General features: G+C 38.6%; 1 protein-coding gene across 4 annotated transcripts in view; it reads right to left on the minus strand.

Moving 5' to 3' along the window:
* Positions 1-19588, minus strand: part of LIN52 (lin-52 DREAM MuvB core complex component) — a 100813-nt gene that overhangs the window by 55077 nt on the left and 26148 nt on the right. The window contains exon 6 of one of the 4 annotated variants that reach the window (XM_019640446.1): positions 6384-7414. The exons of the other annotated variants lie outside the window; for them this stretch is intronic. Coding sequence (XP_019495991.1) covers positions 7371-7414 — 44 coding nt within the window. The 3' untranslated portion in view covers positions 6384-7370. Of the gene's footprint in view, positions 1-6383; positions 7415-19588 lie in introns of those variants that run through there. 4 annotated transcript variants of the gene reach the window in all.

The following is a 19588-nucleotide window of genomic DNA, read 5'->3' on the forward strand; positions in this document are numbered from 1 at the left end:
TGACTCATCTACTTTTTAGTAATGTACATACTTTATGAAAAAATTCAGTTTTCCCTACTGAGAACCCCGGGACATAAAAGGAATTCCTTTACAAACACTGATAGGCTAATAAAAAAATCTTGAATAAAGAACAAAGTTTTTTGGGGGACTAATTTTATATATATTTCATGCCAGAAATGGACAAATGTCTAATTTCTCAAAAGCTTGAATTTCAAGTGTTCCCCATCATGGATAATGTGTAAGGCCATCCTGAATGGCTACAGTTTGCAACTCTAACCCTTGAGGTGATATCCCTTCCCCTTAAGGCCTCTGACTTTTCAACTGGGGTGTAAAACACAAGCTCAAGGCATATGACTTTGCCATGCTTTCACTGACATCATAAAATGCCATGGACAAAGATCTCAAACTTGGTAGCAGCCAGCTTTAGAAGAGGTATATCCTTGATTATATAAGAAATATTATGGAATATCTTACTGACAAAGAGGTGATCCAGAAGGTTATTGGCATGCCTTATGGCAGAGGGCAGAGAATGACTTCAGGGAGATTACTTCACAGGCAATGCAAAGGAGTATACCATTAATACTGATGAGGCAAGAGGGTGGCAAAGAGGGGAATATGTAAAAGCGGCATGGAAGAACTGAAAGAGCAAGACGACTTAGAGATGATCTGGCAAAGAGGATGACACTGAAGAATTAGAAGAGAGTTTGGGGGTTTTCATAAATTTAGTCAAAGTTCTAACACAGACAGCTGTTTTTTGACACCATAACCAGTTATAATCAATAAATAGAGTAATAAAATTTGTACTATAGAATAAAAACAAAACACAGCTACTGTTCATAGTGTTCTTTAGATGCAGCTGTCACTTCATGAAGGTTCCATCTCAGAATACTGTTTCACAATTATCTCCCTTATTTCATTTACCATTATCTCTTTCTCTGAGGTTGATGTTGAAATGTGACTGTTTCTATATTTCGGTAGATTTCATGATCTCACCACACAGTCCATAATAATCTGGCATCACTATTTTGAATCTGAAGATTTAGGCAAGTCCAAGTTCATGCTTCAACTAGTAATTCAGCATATTGTAGTATACCATTTATTTTAGTCAAAGAATTACTTTCGTTACTTCTAATTATGGAATAATTTACATCAAAAGCCCAAAGGGGTAACTTAATTTTTTCTAACCATAACTTACTGCATTTTAGAGCAAAAATGATATGCTATGGGTTATCACAAGCTTGAGAATTCACAAAGTTCCCTCATGAATGTCAAAGTCCTAACATGAAAGCAAGTTGACTCTCTACTTTACCACTGAAGTGCCAGATGCTCATTTTACAGGCAGATTTCCTAAGCCTTACATTTAAAGAGAAATTGTTAGAGCTGCACTTGGCAAGGGAAGATTATCTCTCAGATGGTGAGAATATTAGAAGAATCTTTTTGCTTCATTCTTCCTAGGAGACAATGACTGAAATAATTTGACAGTTAAAAATAATTTGGACATGGCCGGCCGAGTGGCACGATGGTTAAGAACTGGCTTGGGACGCCAGGGGACCCCGGTTCGGATCCCACATATGAGGGCCAGTGACACTGCCCTCCACAGCTAAGATGCTGAACAACAGCTCAACCTGGAGCTGGGCTGCCATGAGTTACCGGCGATGGCGTAGGCTGCAGCCCGTGTGACAGTGGGTTGCCATGGGCTACCGTGTGTAGCCAGCAGCCAGCGTGAGCGGCCAGCAACCGCAGTGAGCGGCCAGCAACTGCAGTGAGCGGCCAGCAACTGCAGTGAGCGGCCGTCCAGAAGCCGGCGACTGATCTGCCTCGCCCGGGAAGAGCGCAATGATGGTGCCAACTTGGGCCAGTGAAGCAACGTCCTCCACAACTAGACTGAAGAACAAAACGACAGCAACTTGTCTGTTCCCCTTCCCCCAATTCCCCAGCACTGTTCCCATCCCCCCAAATCCCCAATTAAAAAAAAAATTTTGAACAGTTAAAAATCTTCATGGTAAATTCTTTGTTGAAAGGTCAAGTACATCAGCTGAAATGTATTCATTCTGTTTCTTTCAGAGTAAGGTGGAAGAATACAGGGTACAAAATCAGAATGATGTTATTATACTGTAGGCATTATTCACAAAGCTGTTGCAAGTTAATCATTTAAACTACAAAGATTTTTACCTATTTCAAAGCTCATCCCACTTGTGCTCATTCCAGGGAACACATTTGTGTGAGCTCTGGACTCATTTCATAGTCTACCTACAGTAAGAAACTTTGCGGGCTAGCCGAGTGGCGCATTGGTTAAGAGCTGGCTTGGGATGCCAGCTCTGAGCAGCAGGACCCCGGTTTGGATCCCACATTAGGACCAGTGACACTGCCCTCTACAGCTGAGATGATGAACAACAGCTCGACTTGGAGCTGGGCTGCCGTGAGTTCCCGGCGATGGCGTAGGCTGCAGTGAGGCTACAGTGGGCTGCTGTAAAACTACCAGAGTGGCTGGCAGTCAACGTGAGCAGCCAGCAGTCAGTGTGAGTTGCCAAGAGCCATCGTGAGTGGCCGTCCAGTGGCCGGCAACGGATCTGCCTCACCCAGGAAGAGCACAATGATAATACCAACATGGGCGAGTGAAGCGATGTCCTCCACAACTAGACTGAAGAACAAAAGGACAGCAACTTGTCTGTTCCCCGATTCCCCAATGCTGTTCCCCTCCCCCAATTTCCCAATAAAATCTTTTTTTAAAAAAAGAAACTTTGCTCCTAAATTTGCCTAACTTGCTTAATAGATTTACAATCTTCTCACAGCTTAGGAAAAACCCCCTAACTTAACTAGATCAGAAACCTGAAATGTCACCAAGAGAAGTAGGCACAGGTCCAAGAGTCAGCAACCTTTTCCTACAAAAGGGCCTGATAGCAAATATGTTAGGCTTTGCAGACCACGTTTAACCTGTCTCATACTCTTCTGTTTTTTAATTTTATTTTTACAACACTTTAACAGTGTCAAAACCACTCTTACCTCCTAAGGAATACAGAAACAGACCATGGGTCATAGTTTGCCAACCTTTTGTTTAGAGTAAGGCTGTCCAATGGAAATATTCTATGTCTGCTGTCCAATAACTTAGCCACTAGTCACATGTGGCTACTGAGCATTTGCTAGGGCAACTAAGGAATTAAATTTAAATTTTATTTAATTTTTATTAATTTTACTTTAAACAGACACATGTGGCTTAGTGACTGCTGTTTTGAACAGCACAGGTCTGGAGGAGTTCCGAGAGCCCACAAGGGTCCCTGAAATCTCTTGTCTCCCAATAATTGACTGAAGGCTTAGATAGAAATAAATCAGGTATAAACAGTAACTGTTATTAATAAAACCTCCAATTATTGGGCCAGCCGAGTGGCTCAGCTGGTTAAGAGCTCGCTTGGGAACGCCAGCTCTGAGCAGCAGGGCCGCGGTTTGGATCCCACATTGAGGGCCAGTGACGCTGCCCTTCTACAGCTAAGATGATGAACAATAGCTCAACCTGGAGCTGGGCTGCTGTGAGTTGCTGGCGACAGCATAGGCTGCAGCGGGGCTGCAGTGGGCTGCTGTGAGCTTCGTAAGTGGCTGGCAGCCAGTGTGAGCGGCTGGCAGTGGGCGAGAGCTGCCGTGAGCCGCCGTGAGTGGCCAACCAATGACCGGCAACCGATTGCCTCACCCAGGAAGAGTGCAATGATAATACCAACATGGGCCAGTGAAGCGATGTCCTCCACAACTAGACTGAAGAACAAAAAAACAGCAATTTGTCTACCTGTCTGTTCCCCTTCCCTGATTCTCCAACGCTGTTTCCCTCCCCCAATTCCCCAATAAAATCTTAAAACAAAACAAACAAAAAAACAAACCTCCAATTATTAAGTTAAGCATTGTGCAGCAATTCAAATGACTAACAACAAGGAGAGGAAAAATATATAAGAAACTTGAAACAAAACTAGTTGGCATTTCACAAGTTATTAGTATGACCTCTCTTCAAAAATGTTTAGGGAAATCAGAACTTTGAAGTGTTGAGAAAATGAGTCTAAAGGGCTTTGAGTTAAAAAAGACATATAATGTTCCTATTTTTGATAGCAATGAAAATTTCTACCAATTTGCACGATTCTACTAAAGACAGATGCAACTAAAATTAGGTTCCTGTTTGCTTGAGAAGACAACTGATTTCTCCCATCACTGACCTGAAATGCTCCTGGAAAATTGCTTTGCTTCATTCATCACACTGCCACTCCCAGCAAGGCCCCTAAAGTTCATGAGACACAAACTTGCTTTGTTAGCAAGCTGTTACACAAGAAACCTAAGTCCTCACTTCCACGTGCTGTCAAATCATTTCCCATGTCCATGAATGCATTCATAACTTGATTCTTGGAGCTTCTGAAGGAACTTAGGGGAGATAACATTCATACAACTTTGGAAGAAGCCTTCAGTCAATGCCTTTAACACCCATTAAGGCTATTTTTTTCCCCAACTACCCGGGACAGAATACTTCTCAATTAACTAAGCAACAATTTTTAAACACACAGGAAGGTACGTATCACTACACATATGGACAGCTAATGGTCTATGACAAAACTCACACCATACACCCTCGCCCCCACAAAGTTTCATCTTCAGTATTTCCTATTTTAAAACAGTCCTGGAACGAAAGGCAACACTCCTAAAGAAAAGAAAAATCATTTAATGTAAAACCATAGATTATACTATGGAACACAAATCATTGAGTGTAACCAGTTGGTGTAATAAGTATTCACTCATAAGGTTTAAGTCAAACTATCTACTAAGAGTCTCGAATTGGTACATCCAGGGAAACTTAATGTAGCAACTGGGAATTGACACAGATCTACATGTACTGCTGTGGAAAGATCCCAAGATACACTGTGGGGTGAAAAAACAAGTCACAAAATAGTACATATATTATGATTTCATTTGTATGTGGTAACAGATATTAACTTGATTATACATAGAAAACTATTTGTAAGTGTTCATGAAGAAAGTGTTGGTGGTGGTTACCTCTGGTAAGTTCAGCAGGCAAGGTTTTTACTTTTCACTTTATATACTTCCATACTATTAATTTTTTTTTAAATCAGGGGCTTGTATTACGTGTATAGGTTTAAAATGTTCCTTTATAAACCTAGAGATCTCTGCAGTGGTACCCCCAAGAGACGAAGGTGTGGTGGCCCTTCCTTACTGTTGCAGTGTTGATAATTTAAAAGAAAAAGACAAAGCTGTCTTCCACTTATACCAACTATCATGTTCCTAAGACTGCTTCTCTCAATGAATTTCTATAGTGGGGAGGAGAGAAAAATAAGTCACACAACAGTATTATGAAACTGAAAAAAATAATAAGCCACACTTCAAAGAGGGCCTTGGAAGGACAAGATAATCCACAAGTGCCAACCAGCTCCAGGGCTATAAATATCCCAGGAGAGCCATCACATTTCAATTACCATCACTAACATTACTTATTATTTGGCCTGCTCCAGTCCCCAAGGCAGGCGGCTGGTGATGACAATACTCAGCCTCTTCTTGTAAAACAATTCATTAGGCAAAGCGGAACAGCTGGGGCAGCCACGTGCAAGTTCTTGAAGCGCCGTCCCACTGAGACCTCTGGCCCAGATTTCCCTCTCGGTGAGGGACAGCCACCACCCCTCTGACAGCTGTAGAGTCCTCCAGGGACACTTCAGGTTTAATCAGTACTTCCTGCGCTGGGGAGGGCCATTTGATTTCTAACATAAACTAATGGCACTCCTGCTTCCAGCAGGTTACACCAGACATCTGATAAGAAGCTTTAAGGGCATTTTTATCTTGTTCTAATGCTCCAGAGTTAATGAGGCAGCAAAAGATACTGTCATGGAGTCCCGGTGTAGCTATATTATCCAATAAACGGACTCTTTCCAAGGCAGGTTTAATATGGACCGGGGAGGTGAAGAAGGCTGGCTTAGCATTGATCCTACTGAGGATGAGAATCCAGTCTCCATAAGTAGGGCAAAATCATGCGTAGTCTGCAGTAGACAAAGTGCTACTTGGTAAGGGGTCGTCTTTAAATATTAAGAGTAAAATGCTGATTTTTACCACTTTAAGCAGCATAAACCTAATACACCTACTTGGCATTTTAAGCTAAGTTTAAAAAAAAAATGCTTCTAAATGAATTCTACCTATTTCCATGTATTTAGCTGAAAAGTATCCTTAAGAGTTAGATTTCTTAACTAGCAATAAAAGCCATTATAAAAATAGGTTATTAATTATATAATATATAATTATATTAATGTTAATTATGTTAATATTATAATACATTATAAGGAATATCATAGTTTTTAAACGAGCTTTTTTTAATTAGCAAATTTTATTATGCTAAACAGTACAGGCTCCCTTTAACTTCTAAATACCACCAAATATCACTGAATATCAGCCTACCTACATCACATGAGACGTCAGAAATAATCCAATCATTCACTTAGCAATATCGATAGTCTATTATAATCAGGCTATGCAAGACACAGTGAAAATAAAAATTAGCCCTTGGCTCACTAGTCAAGCTAACTGCATAAAAGATCATTTTATTTAAACAATCTTCTTTTTTTTTGGTATCTTAGAATCTGTTTTGGCAAATATATGGAAATTAGAGAACCAAGTGTTTCTCTTCTCCATAACAAGGAATATCTATAGCAGGTTCTACTCAGAATATAAATATTAATAAACCATTAAAAATGGTCAATATTAAAAGCTGATCACTTCTTGAGTGGTTTGTCCTCCTAAAGATGAAAAAGAGCTGAGATGTTCTAATGTTTACTTCTTGGAAAAATAGCACCCCCCAACCCCAAATCTGCAAAATCTCTTAAAAGGACTTGTTGGGTATATATTCACTTATTTATGGAGTACCAGACATACAATACAGTAAAGAAAATAGAATCAATACCTAACCGTTTTTTATAATTCACACAAGATAATCAACAAATTGTAAAACTGAAGTCCAATTCACAGATTAATATCCATACATGCACCTCTGAAACCACTAACCTGAGTTTTCTCAACATATCCATCACCTCCCATTTTTCTACTGATCAATCATTACTCTTGCACGGGTCTCTTGTTGCCTGTGGCAGAGAATGTTGGTTGTGTGTCCTAATACCCGTTCTCCCCCTCCTCCTTATCAACAAAACGCCAATTTTTTAGCAAGTAAAATTACCGCCCAGAATAAAAGTTTATATTCCTTTGCAGCTAGGCTGGTCCAGATGACTACATTCTGTGCGAATTCCAGAAAGGCTGCTTAAAAGGAAGAGTCAGCTTTGCGGAACCCCCTTTTTGCCCTTCTCTCCCATCTTCTTCTGGCCTACAACTCAGGTTTGATGGATAGAGCTCTAGCAGTCATCTTGGACAATAAGGTATCCTTTAGGATGGAAGCCTGCAAACAAAGTGGGATGGAAACAAAGACAGCTTAGCCCTTGATGATACTGTGGAGCCGCCCTACCAGCCTGGGCCTGTCTACCTCCTGCCTTCCTTTTCATGGAAAAGAAATTCTACCATGAGTAAGCCACAATTATTTTGGAATTCTTATTACATGTAGTTGAACTCATTCTAACTAGTTTGAACTGATAGCCACAATCTTTTAGCCTGTAACCCTGAAAGTAGTTTAAATTATTCATTTCACAGATGCCTTAACAATACTTTAGCAAACAAAACTGAGGTTTCATAATGCATATTCCACTTCTACCCTCACTTGTATTCTTCTAGTTACAAAGTTACAAGGGCTTAATCTTGAAGCCTCTCTAGTCTGTTACAATTTCATGTCTATTCCCCCCCCGCCCCCCCCCCAAATATCTCTCCACTGTCCTCTCCTTTGTACTGACACTGTCCTAGCTAGTACAAGCTGTTACTGCATTCTTGACTGCAATAGTTTCCTAGGTAGTCTCTCGGACCCATCACCGCACTCTTCAGTTCTCTCCGGGGACTGCTATCAAACTCAGAAAAAGGATTCCTCAGCCTCATCCTTCAGGCTTTCCATAACCTAGCTCCTCCCCTTTTCAACCACACCTTTTGGTACTCTAACCAATCCACACAAAAATTGCTTCCTAGTCTGAAGTGTCTTCCTTCCTCCCATCTGCAAATATTAGCCGTCAGGTCCTACTTCAGGTTTCATCTCTTTCAAGGGGTGTCCCCTCAATTCTTTACCTAATTTTTTTCCTCTTTAGGAACTTGTAGGACCCAGGCTCAGAGAAGAATGCATGGCGTGAGAAAGGCCAGATCATGCAGAACTGCAAGGCCAAGTTTAAAGGTTTTTTATTTTATCCAGAGTATTGGGAAGCCATTGATGAACAGGTTTTAAGTAGGAAGTGAGGTCATGTGTCAATTTGCATTTCAAAAATATTACTCTGACTGCAGAGTGGAATAGTTATTGGAGAAAAGATCAATTCTACAGCTAATTTGGTTAGGAGAAGGAAAGCATACTAGAAATGGATAAAGAAGCTTGATAAAGCAGGCTTGTTGCAGAGGGAGAGTTTGAAACTCAATATTCTAGAGGCAAATGATAGTCATTAGAGTAAATATATGTTCACCATAAGAAAAAACTGGTAAATATTTATTAATAGCGCTGATGTACAGGATTTAGTACTAAATGTTCCCTATCAAGAATGTATTGACAAAAAAAGAGAGAATGTATTGACATTTACAATGTCTGACCCTTGATTGCATCTTGGTTTAAAAAAAGCTACACAAGATTTTTAGAAACAATTGAGGAATTTTGAATGTGGAAGAATATTAAATATTTTGCAGTTATTGTTAATTTTTCTTAGATGTAATAATAGCATTATTATTTTATAGGAAGCTTTCCTTACTTTTAGGAGATGTGTTCTGAAATATTTAGCGGCAAAGTACCTGATGTCTGAAACTTACTTCCAAATAATTCAAGGAGAGAAAAAAAAAAGTTTATATATATATATATATATATAGAGAGAGAGAGAGAGAGAGAGAGAGAGAGAGAGAGAGAGAGAGGTATTTAAATTTTTTTCATAATGAACTACCAAAAGAAAAAGAGATTTAATGGCATTCTTAAATTGGTGAAGAGGAGCTTCCTTCCTGACTTATTTGTGGTACTAATATTCATTTACTTGAAAATTTGAAATAAATTATTTTTAACCCACAGCTCCAAGGAAGTCTGGGATCTTAAAAAGTAGAAGACCCCATGAGGATTTTCATCCAAGAATTATCCCTTTTACAAGTAGTTAACAGATCAATACTCCAGCCCTCCCTTTAGTCTGGAGCCTGGCTACTCTTGGATTCTATTCTCAGCCTGATTAAGGAGAGCAAGAAAGAAGCTGCCTGTCCTTTTTCAATCTGGAGAGATGTTACTGAATCATTCTCCTGCGCCTATGTTAATCCTAAATACAAAGCTAACAATCCCTGCTGTGGAGCCATTTCAGAGAATAGCAGGCACACAAATTTGGATTCAAATAATTTTTAATTTAATTTAATTTTTATTTTTTTTATTTTTTTAAAGGTTTCTTTAATTGGGGAATTGGGGGGATGGGAACAGTGCTGGGGAATTGGGGAAAGGGAAACAGACAAGTTGCTGTCCTTTTGTTCTTCAGTCTAGTTGTGGAGGAAGTTGCTTCTCTGGCCCAAGTTGGCACCATCATTGCGCTCTTCCCAGGCGAGGCAGATCAGTCGCCGGCTTCTGGATGGCCGCTCACGCTGGCTGCTGGCTACATACGGTAGCCCATGGCAGCCCACTGCAGCAGGGGCTGCAGCCTATTCACAGGCAGCCCATCTCCAGATTGAGCTGTTGTTCAGCATATTAGCTGTAGAGGGCAGTGTCACTGGCCCTCATATGTGGGATCCAAACCGGGGCCCTCTGGCGTCCCAAGCCTGCTCTTAACCATGGCGCCACTCGACGAGCGCTCAAATAATTTTTTGTTGTGTTGCTCTTTTCTTTGTTAATGCCATTATCCTCCAACACTGTGAGACTGCTGGCTAATCAAACCCTTGTTTTTATTGAATTGACAGCTGACAGCAGCAGAAACAGAAGCAGACAACCATAAACTATTTCCCCTCCAACCAGGAGAAAAAATGCTTCCCCTGCAAAGTTAGAATACTACACATTCCCCACCTATAAAACTGTTTACTAGGAGGAGATAGTCTTAGTAATAACAAGCCTGACCAATAAGAAAACTTATATCTATAGTCAGACCTAGCTAGACATCTCATTCTTCTTTTGAATAATTGAGTAGGCAGAGAGGTAAAATTCCTTAACTCAGTCCAAAAGAAAAAAATAAAGGACGTCAAGCACTTCCAATATGGCATTAAAGAAAACAATTTTTAAGTTCATAAAACAAAATAGGGAGCTACAACACCAAGTGGAGAGGATGACTTGAGATTTTATTTGGTTGATTTTTTTAGGTTATTGTGTATATTTGTTAAATTGGACCTAGTAAGCCATATACTAGAAGTTTTCCCAAACTAGAATTAGTTAACTGTAACTTCACAAGCTTACTCCATGAAGGACTGCTTGGCATGATGGGAAAGAAGAAAAGGAGTGAAAAAAAGTGTCCCTGTTCTAAAGGAGGGCAAGGACTGACTGACAAATAAAGGGGCCTGCGTAGCTTATTTCTCTCACTCCAAGAAAGTAGTTTATCCCTTGTTGAGTAAGGAGACACTCTATTATGGCAATAGGAGAAATAAAGAATTAAAACCACAGATAATTTAAAATTTCATTTTAGCCATAATTTTCTCTAACTGCACTGTTCATCACAGCTTCTGGAAAGAAGCCAAATAATTTTACATCATATCATCTCCTTTAATCTTCCCTCTCCCACCTACTGGTAGAAAGCTAGCAACAACAACAAAAAATGCAAGCAGGAGAAGGAAGAGAAGTTAAAGGTATGGAGACATCAACTAGAAACCTCTCCACATTGTATGGACTTGTAGCCTGACTCAAGGTTGTGATTTATCGTGCATCTTATCCTCTCTTTGTTAAACTGTACTGCCATCTACTACTCCTTTAAACTACATAGCAGAAGGTTCGGGGTATGCAAAGACAGTTTTGATTCTTGAGGGATTTTCTCAAATATCAAATGTACAAGAAGAAAAGTATGTGTGTTTGCTTCTCCATCTATTTTAAAAGGGCATCTCTTAACTTCAGTTTCTTTCACAACTGCTATAAGGAAAGAAAACACTAGAGAAATCCTAAAGGGTCTTTAAAAACAGGAATATCAACAATTTCTCGGGGCAGTCGGGTGGCTCAGTTGGTTAGAGCGCGTGCTCTTAACAACAAGGTTGCCAGTTTGATTCCCGCATGGGATGGTGAGCTGCGCCCCCCGCAACTAGAGTGAAACAATTACTTGACTTGGAGCTAATAGGTCTGGGAAAAACACACTGTTCCCCAATAAAATTTCTAAAAATAAAAAAGAATTTCTCTCTGTTTTAAGACTTCCTTTCTCATGACATATGGTTGAGGGCACAACACTTCTAGCAGTTAGGAAAGAACCATTAATAGTTGACGTAGTCGTCATCAAAACTCTAGCTGGCTCCACTCTTGAGGAGGGATGAATGTTCTGAAAGAGAAATCCTGTTTCAATTCTAAGAAAAGGAAAACGGAAAGATGAAAAAAGACTCAAGTTTAATGATCAACAGTGATAGAAAGGGAAGTCATCTTACAGGTGTTGTATAAAATGAAGTTAGAAAGGATTTTTCACATCTACCATGGCAATATAAGTTGCCTTTTTGCTTAGGAAATGAACAGTGTACATGTTTTATTTTCAACACACAGTTATCCAAAACAAAGTCTTTTGACCTTAAACAAACAAACAAGAGAGGCCAAGGTCCAGTACCAATTCCTATCCCACCATTCCTACCTCAGCTCCCTGCAAGTTAATGCAAATCAAAGCAAGCACTTCAGTGAGGCTGGTAGTGAAGCCTGTTCCTTTCCCAAGAGAGGCCTGTAAAACAGGACAGTCACTGACAGCAGTACAATTACTGACACAGATACAGACTTTATGGACATGTTTATCTCCGCTGTAAATCCACACTCTCTCTCCACTCCGATTCACGAGTCATAAAGAAATTGCAGATAATGAAAAAGTTGGGGAAATTTACAGCATGTCGGAAACCTCAGACAGCCAGAAGAAATTAAAGAGCTGACTAGGGATAAATCACACAGGTACAATTAAAACTTCCCGCATACCTCCTTCATTTCCAAACTGAGGCACAATCCAATGGAGCTGATGAAAAGTTGAGGTCATGACTCCTCAGGCTGTAATCATTCCTTAACTAACTGCATGGTAAAATTAGCCAATTCACGGGTCATGTGTAAATGCTGATTTCTTGCTGCTACCTCGATCTCCTGCACTCTCCACTAGATGCACCCACAGGGCAATTCTGTCTGAAAACGGGCCAAATTGCAACAAGCAATAAACGGAAAGGTGATGTGCCCTCTCCCACTGCCATTTCTGTGGGTGCAGGACATCGTTACCGTCGCCACTGCGGACAGGGCATTAAAATGAGCAAGTGGAGCTACAGTGGGTGAATGAAATGGTGGGTTTCTTCTTCCCCTATAAATATCCACTCTGAAGGTTTCATTTGATCTCTTTTCAACATTCCAAAGGGGATTTTAAAGGACTGTTATGCTTCATACTAGAATAAGAATTACTTCTGGTGAGACTTGTTTTTCAACAGTGGACTGAGTAGTAGTTCATACTCTCCTGGACCATCTCTGCATGAGCTTAAATGTGGTACGGCTTTAGCATCCCACTGCCCTCAACTACCCAACTCTGATTTTTTACTTTCATTCAGTCACAAAGGCAAAGGAGGGGAGGCACAACAAACAAACAAAAAACGCAAAGCAAAACCAAACTCCAGACTTTACCAAAATCTGTAAGTGCTAATTAATGTACAATTCTTGTTCTAATAAAGCAAATCAAAAAATAAAATACCAAAGATAAAAAATAATGTCTGTTTCTTAAATAATAAGGCTTAACAGAGCACCACTGAAGACTACAATAATGTGAGTTAATTGTTGGCCCCTCTATTCTATATACTTATAAAATCCTCTGTGAAGGAAAAAAGGAAGATTCTATCACATGCTGCACTCTTCCATGTCTCCCAGTTCTTTAGGTGACACTAGCAGGTTTGAAAAACATCAACCCAAACACTCATAAGATTTCTCTGGAAAGGAAATGCTGGCCACCAGACTTCACGAACTACCGGTAATTTCTACATAACGGAACCAACGCAAGAGTGTCAACAAAGTTATGTACAAGTCAATATGAATCTTTGTGTATCTCTATAGAATGAAGCTGCAAGCAAATTAGTTCTAATATAATTCTGAAATTCTGAGCTCTGTCAAGAAATGAAGGTTAACGTGATTTTTTAGAGATATGGAGAATGCAATTGACATGGTTTCGATTTTGTTCCTATTTGACCCCTTGATGATTTGAGGTCCATTTTACACTTCAGAGAACCCAAATGTCATTTTCATTTTATATATTAAGATTTTATTCTCTATGGAATAAAAATAGTTCTAAGGCAATACTGAGAGTTTCAACCCAGACATCACTACCATAAAAAACTTATGTCATATCTAACTCATGGATCTCAATTCCATTTCCCCAAAAGTCTAAGACATGCTCTCTGACCTGCTTTTGCTTATAATGAAAAGTTCCTTAAATTCATAAGTGTTAGCTTAGTGTCCAGTATCAAACAAGAGCTGTTAAATCGAGACAGTGTTTTATTTACATGCTCTCAAGAGAAAAATTATATTTAATCAAATGAGTATTTGAGTGAAGCCAAAGAAACATATCTACTGTTACTACTGTAAGAGGCAACAATACCCTCCTGGATTAAGAATCAGTAGACTTGGATTCTAGTCCCAGTTTTGCAAATAACTTGGGTGTGTGACTCCGGGCAAACCACTGAAGCTCTCTGAATCTCAGTTACCTCATCTGTTCATATGGGAATAGTAGAACAGTAGTGAGAATTAAATGAGAAAACATGTAAAAAACATAGTAGGCTTAAAACTGTTACCTGCCTTTCCCTCTTCATGAGACACGATTCCTGGTTCTGTCACTAATGAGCTGCACTGCTGTTCTTAGGCAACTCACCTAGTATCTTTAGGCCTCTGTTTCTGCATCTGCAACATTATAGGGTTGGGTCTCAATGATCTCTAAAGATTCCCTTCCAGCTGGAATAGCTTATGATTGCCGATTCTGTCACTAAATTACTGAGTGACCCTGGGAAAGTTACTTTATTTCTTTAATCCTGTTTTCTCACCTTTAGATACTGGAAGATGAACCAATAGAAAAGTAGACAACGAGTATACCAGGAAATTCATAAAAGGAGGACAAACAAGTGGCCAGTAAACACAACTTTATTAGCAATCAAAGTAATGCATATAAAAACATTAAAACATAATTTTCACCTATAAAATGGACAAGTATTAAAAAGTTTAACAAGGGCCGGCCAAGTGGCGCTATGGTTAAGAACTGGCTTGGGACACCAGAGGGCCCCGGTTCGGATCCCACATGTGAGGGCCAGTGACACTGCCCTCCACAGCTAAGATGCTGAACAACAGCTCAACCTGGAGCTGGGCTGCTGTGAGTCGCAGGCGACAGCATAGGCTGCAGCCCCTGTGGCAGTGGGTTGCCATGGGCTACCATGTGTAGCCAGCAGCCGCCATGAGCGGCCGTCCAGAAGCCGGCGACTGATCTGCCTCGCCCGGGAAGAGCGCAATGATGGTGCCAACTTGGGCCAGTGAAGCAACGTCCTCCACAACTAGACTGAAGAACAACAGGACAGCAACTTGCCTGTTTCCATTCCCCGATTCCCCAACACTGTTCTTCTCCCCCAATTCCCCAATAAAAATCTTAAAAAAAAAAAAAGTTTAACAATATCTAGGGTTGGCTAAGCAATAGGAATACAAGTACTTCCATTTACTGTTCTTAGAAATTTAATTTGCACAAGTCTTTCTGAAAGTCACTTTGGTACTATGTATAAAAAATTTTTAAAGTGCCATTCACTTTGATCTGGAGCAAAGTATGCACACTGCAGCATGATTTACTTTAGTTAAATCCTGGAAATAATCTAAATGCCCATTTAGAGAGAATTAATAAAATGCATTTAAATAATTATATAATGGTATTCTGCATAGTCATAAAATTAATGATTTTGCTATGTTTTCATGGGTATTGAAAGATGTTCAAAATGCACTAAGTCAAAAAAGCGGGTGCATAACAGGAATAGCATGATGCCGTGTATGTAAAATATATGTGCATGTATTATATACATATACGTATGCGTATGAGGTGTGATCAAAAACTATGGTGAATGTTTAAATTTAAAAAAATTTATTACAGTAAAACACACATTGCCATTAATCCCCCTCAAAATACTCCCCCTTGCTTTGAACACACTTATTCCATAGTTCCAGTTCTGGAAGTCCTCTTTCGTGAGTGTCTTTAGTTGTGCTGTCATGGCTGCCTCAATGTCCTGAATCATTTTGACTTTGGGGAAGAGCCAGAAGTCACAGGGTGCCAGATTCAGTGAATAAGATGGATGAGGACACACTGTAATGTTTTTATTTGACAGAAATTGCCCTATACCAGAAGCGATGTGTGACATGGAGTGTTGTCATGATGGAGGATGAAGTAAAGATACTCACAAAAGAGGACTTCCAGAACTGCTTCAGAAAGAGGCAAGAAGGATGGGATAAGTGTGTTCGAAGCGAGGGAGAGTATTTTGAGGGGGATTAATGGCAATATGTCTTTCACCTTAATAAACTTTTTAAAATGTAAACATTCACCATACTTTTCGAACACACTTCATATAGTATCTCTTAGAAAGGACTGTGAAAGATTTGGAGGAGTGCTCACCAAAATGTTGAAAGTGACTACTATTTTGGGATGCTATAATTTTGGGTGAATTTTGCTTTCTTTATATTTTCTTTCTTTTTTGGGGGGTTTGAAAATTTATTTTTCAGTTATAGCTGACATATCTTTATATTTTCTATAACAAGTATGTATTGTTTTATAATGGCAAAAAATAAACTTCATATTTAACTTTTTAAAATACATATTATAAAACGTGCTGTGACTGTTTAATGATTACTTTCAGTTAGATAAGCAATATCTCTTATAGTCTTGGACATAAAATATGTATATAGTTGTATCATTAGCACTACAATTGACTTGCTCTAAAACTTAGGCCTATGCTAAGCACTTTACACCCATAGGGGACCATCTTAGAGGTTGCCTATCACATCAGGGTTCTGTTTTAATGTTACACATCTTCTCCTTACCACCTATGGCTTTACCTAGAACCTACAAGTTGATGATGTCCAAAACTCTACTTCCTGTGCAATACATCCACATGCAACTATCTCCTGGGTATATCCACCCAGATAGCCTACAGATACACTTGCAACTGAACCTCCCAATCTCTCTTCTCAAAGGTGCTCTTCTTCTATTGTATGTTTACTTAACCCAGAAACCGAAGAGTCATTCTCGATTCATCATTCTTATTGTCCAGAACTCCCTGACCCCCATTCATCCGACCAGTCCCTAAGACTATCCAGTCTACCACCCAGATTTCTAGAGCTCATCCCTTCTTCTCCATTTCTACTTCCATTCTCTTAGCTCAAGGGGTTACCATTTTAGTTCTGCTTATTGAAGAAATGTAACTTGTCTCCCTGACACCACCTTTATTCCTTTTACTACCCATCTATCGTCTACCATGTTGACAAAGTGATCCTCTTAAGAATGTAAATATGATCACATGCCTACTATGCTTAAAATTTCTCATATGCTGCCCATGATGACAACAACAGTTAATAGGTTTTAAATACTTATTAAGTGCCAACACTATGCTAAGATTTTATCAATAATATTGTACCAAATCAACAAAATAATAATCTAAGGTAACAGATTTCAAAGTGTGGTCAGGAAACCACTGGAGATCCTGGGAATCACTAAGCTCCTTTTACAGGGTCCCTGAGTTCAAAACTCTATGTACAATATTAAGATGTCTTTTTTCACTCATTCTTTCCCAAGTGAACAGTTTTTCTATAAACTACCTAACAAAACATATCGAAAGCAGAAGCAGATATAAAAATCTAACTTTTTATCAAACCAGAGATTAAAGGAATTTGAAAAAAATGTAAAAAATGCCACTCTTCTCAATTTTTGTTTAGAAAATAGTTATTCTTCATAAAAGTAGGTTATTTATGCTAATATATAGTGGGTTTATTCCTATTTTTAAATTAGTTAATAAATATTTTAAAATTTTCTCAGTTGTAATTTCTAAAACAGTAAGTATAGATATAGCCCACATAAACAAGAGCTCTTTGGAGTCACTATTAATTTTAAGTGTAAAATTAAAGGTTCACCAAAAAGTTTGTGAACCATTGTTATAAGGTTATTCTCTTCATTTCTTAAATGAAGAATCTAGGGCTTAGAGAATTAAGTAACTGGCCTAAGTAATAGATTGAGGTAATAAAACTGTGGACTCCAGAATCCAAGCTCTAATCACTATATTGTCCTTTCCTATTAGCTCTTTATCATCTGGCTCCTACCTACTTATCTCCAGGTAACCTTTTTTCCTTTATATCACCTTCAGGTCATCACTTCTCTCAACTAGCCTTAGTTACCTCAAACTTTCTTAAGCTATATTTTGAAAAAGCAATTTCTAAATGTTGCTCGCTATAATAAGACAGTATACCCTACCAAGGCTTTCTTTAAACCAGACAAAGGTAGGCTTTTCAACCTATCCATTATAGATAAGATATAATTCCTTTGATCTAACCTCTTTAAGAATCTCTTCTTAAAAACAAACCTCCCAAAATGTTCACAGTGATACCAACAATTATACTAATCTCTCAGTGGACATGTTTTGGATTTATGAAAGAGGGACCTAAAGTCATTGCTCACATATTCTATATTAGTGACAATGTATTCATTTTTACAAAGGGTCTATGAACTGAAAAAAGAAAAACTATGCTGGACAGTAAGCCACTAAAGATTGTGTATAGTGGTAAAGGGAGTTCCTAAACCGTCACAACAAAGATGCCCAAACAAGCTCTTTTTCCTCAGGCACTTCCACAAAGTGCATTTCCTTCTTCATGCTGGCTTTTCTTTTTAGTTGACTGGGGAATTGGTCACAGATTTATTTTCACAAGTTGTAGCTCCAATTCCCATGAAGTTACTTTTTTTTCTTATGTTTAAAACTATTCTTCAAAAGAAACTTCTCTAGTAGATTCAACTGTTTCTAAAAATAATCCACTGTACAGGGTGGATTTCCCATTTGAGATCAAACTGTAAGGTCTCTAAGCACGGCACTTATCCAAGTCATTAATAATCCAACTGAAATCAATGGCTCCGGTAAAATTCCCTGTGGTTTCCCAATCCCATTCAAACAACTTTTCTCTATTCCAACAATTCTCCAGTGCTTAGGTCTGCTGTTTCCATTCGATATTACCAATTCACTCCTTATTTCTTATACCACGAGCCATAATGGTTTCCATACACATACAAAAAGACCTGTCCTCTGTTTTTATAATTAAGTGATACATGTTTTAATTATTAATGTGAGGATAAAATCTTTCTTATCTAATTCTAATTCTAAAATTCTCTCCTTTCTAATTCTAAAATAACTATGTGCATCAACTCAATTGTTAGCTCATTATGCAAGCTCTTTTTATCATATAGTTCCCAAGTTAGCCAACAAACAGTTAAAGATGCTTTGGTTTTTCAGAAACAGTGGTTTTTCCAAGGATTTTCAAATGACAAATGGTAACACATTTAAAAATACACCACTCAACAAGGTTGTTGGAAAACTTTTACATCAAATCAGGAAACCAGTGAGTTGAGGAAAACATACCTTCACTTTCTCTATTTGAATTTTTTCTATTATGTCACCAAAAATGATATTCTGATATTCCCATGGGTATTAGGGGAAGAAAAGAATTCAGCCACCCCATGTCACATTAGTAATTTAGTATTTATTTCTAAGCTACTACAGCTTGGACATTATTATAACCCAAATAAAAATGACAGGGATGGCATTAACCAAAAAGGAAAACATTGCTAAAATTAACACTAAAATTCAAAACTTCTGTTCATATTGGAGAAATTTGAATATGGATTGTATATCAGATAATCATATTGAATTAGGTTACATTTCTTGAGTTAGTTAATTGTACTGTAGCTATGCAGGAGAATGTCCTTGTTCTTAAGAAATAATGCTTAAGTATTTAAGTGTCATGGTGTCTGCAGCCAGCTCTCAAATAACTTAAGAATAAAACAATAAAATTCAAAATTATATATAGAAAGATAAAGCAAATGTTATGTTAACATATGGTGAACTGGTGAAGGGTATATGTATATTTATCAGACTGTTCTTAAAACTTTTAGAAAAGATTTGAAATTTGACAAAATATAAAGTTCAAGAGAAAAACCAAACTTCAGTTCATTAAAACATACCATTAAGAAAGTGAAAAGGGGGCCGGCCGAGTGGCGCGATGGTTAAGAACTCGCTTGGGATGCCAGAGGGCCCCGGTTCGGATCCCACATATGAGGGCCAGTGACACTGCCCTCCA

The sequence above is a fragment of the Hipposideros armiger genome, unplaced genomic scaffold (assembly GCF_001890085.2).
Source record: "Hipposideros armiger isolate ML-2016 unplaced genomic scaffold, ASM189008v1 scaffold_49, whole genome shotgun sequence".
Lineage (NCBI taxonomy): Eukaryota > Metazoa > Chordata > Mammalia > Chiroptera > Hipposideridae > Hipposideros > Hipposideros armiger.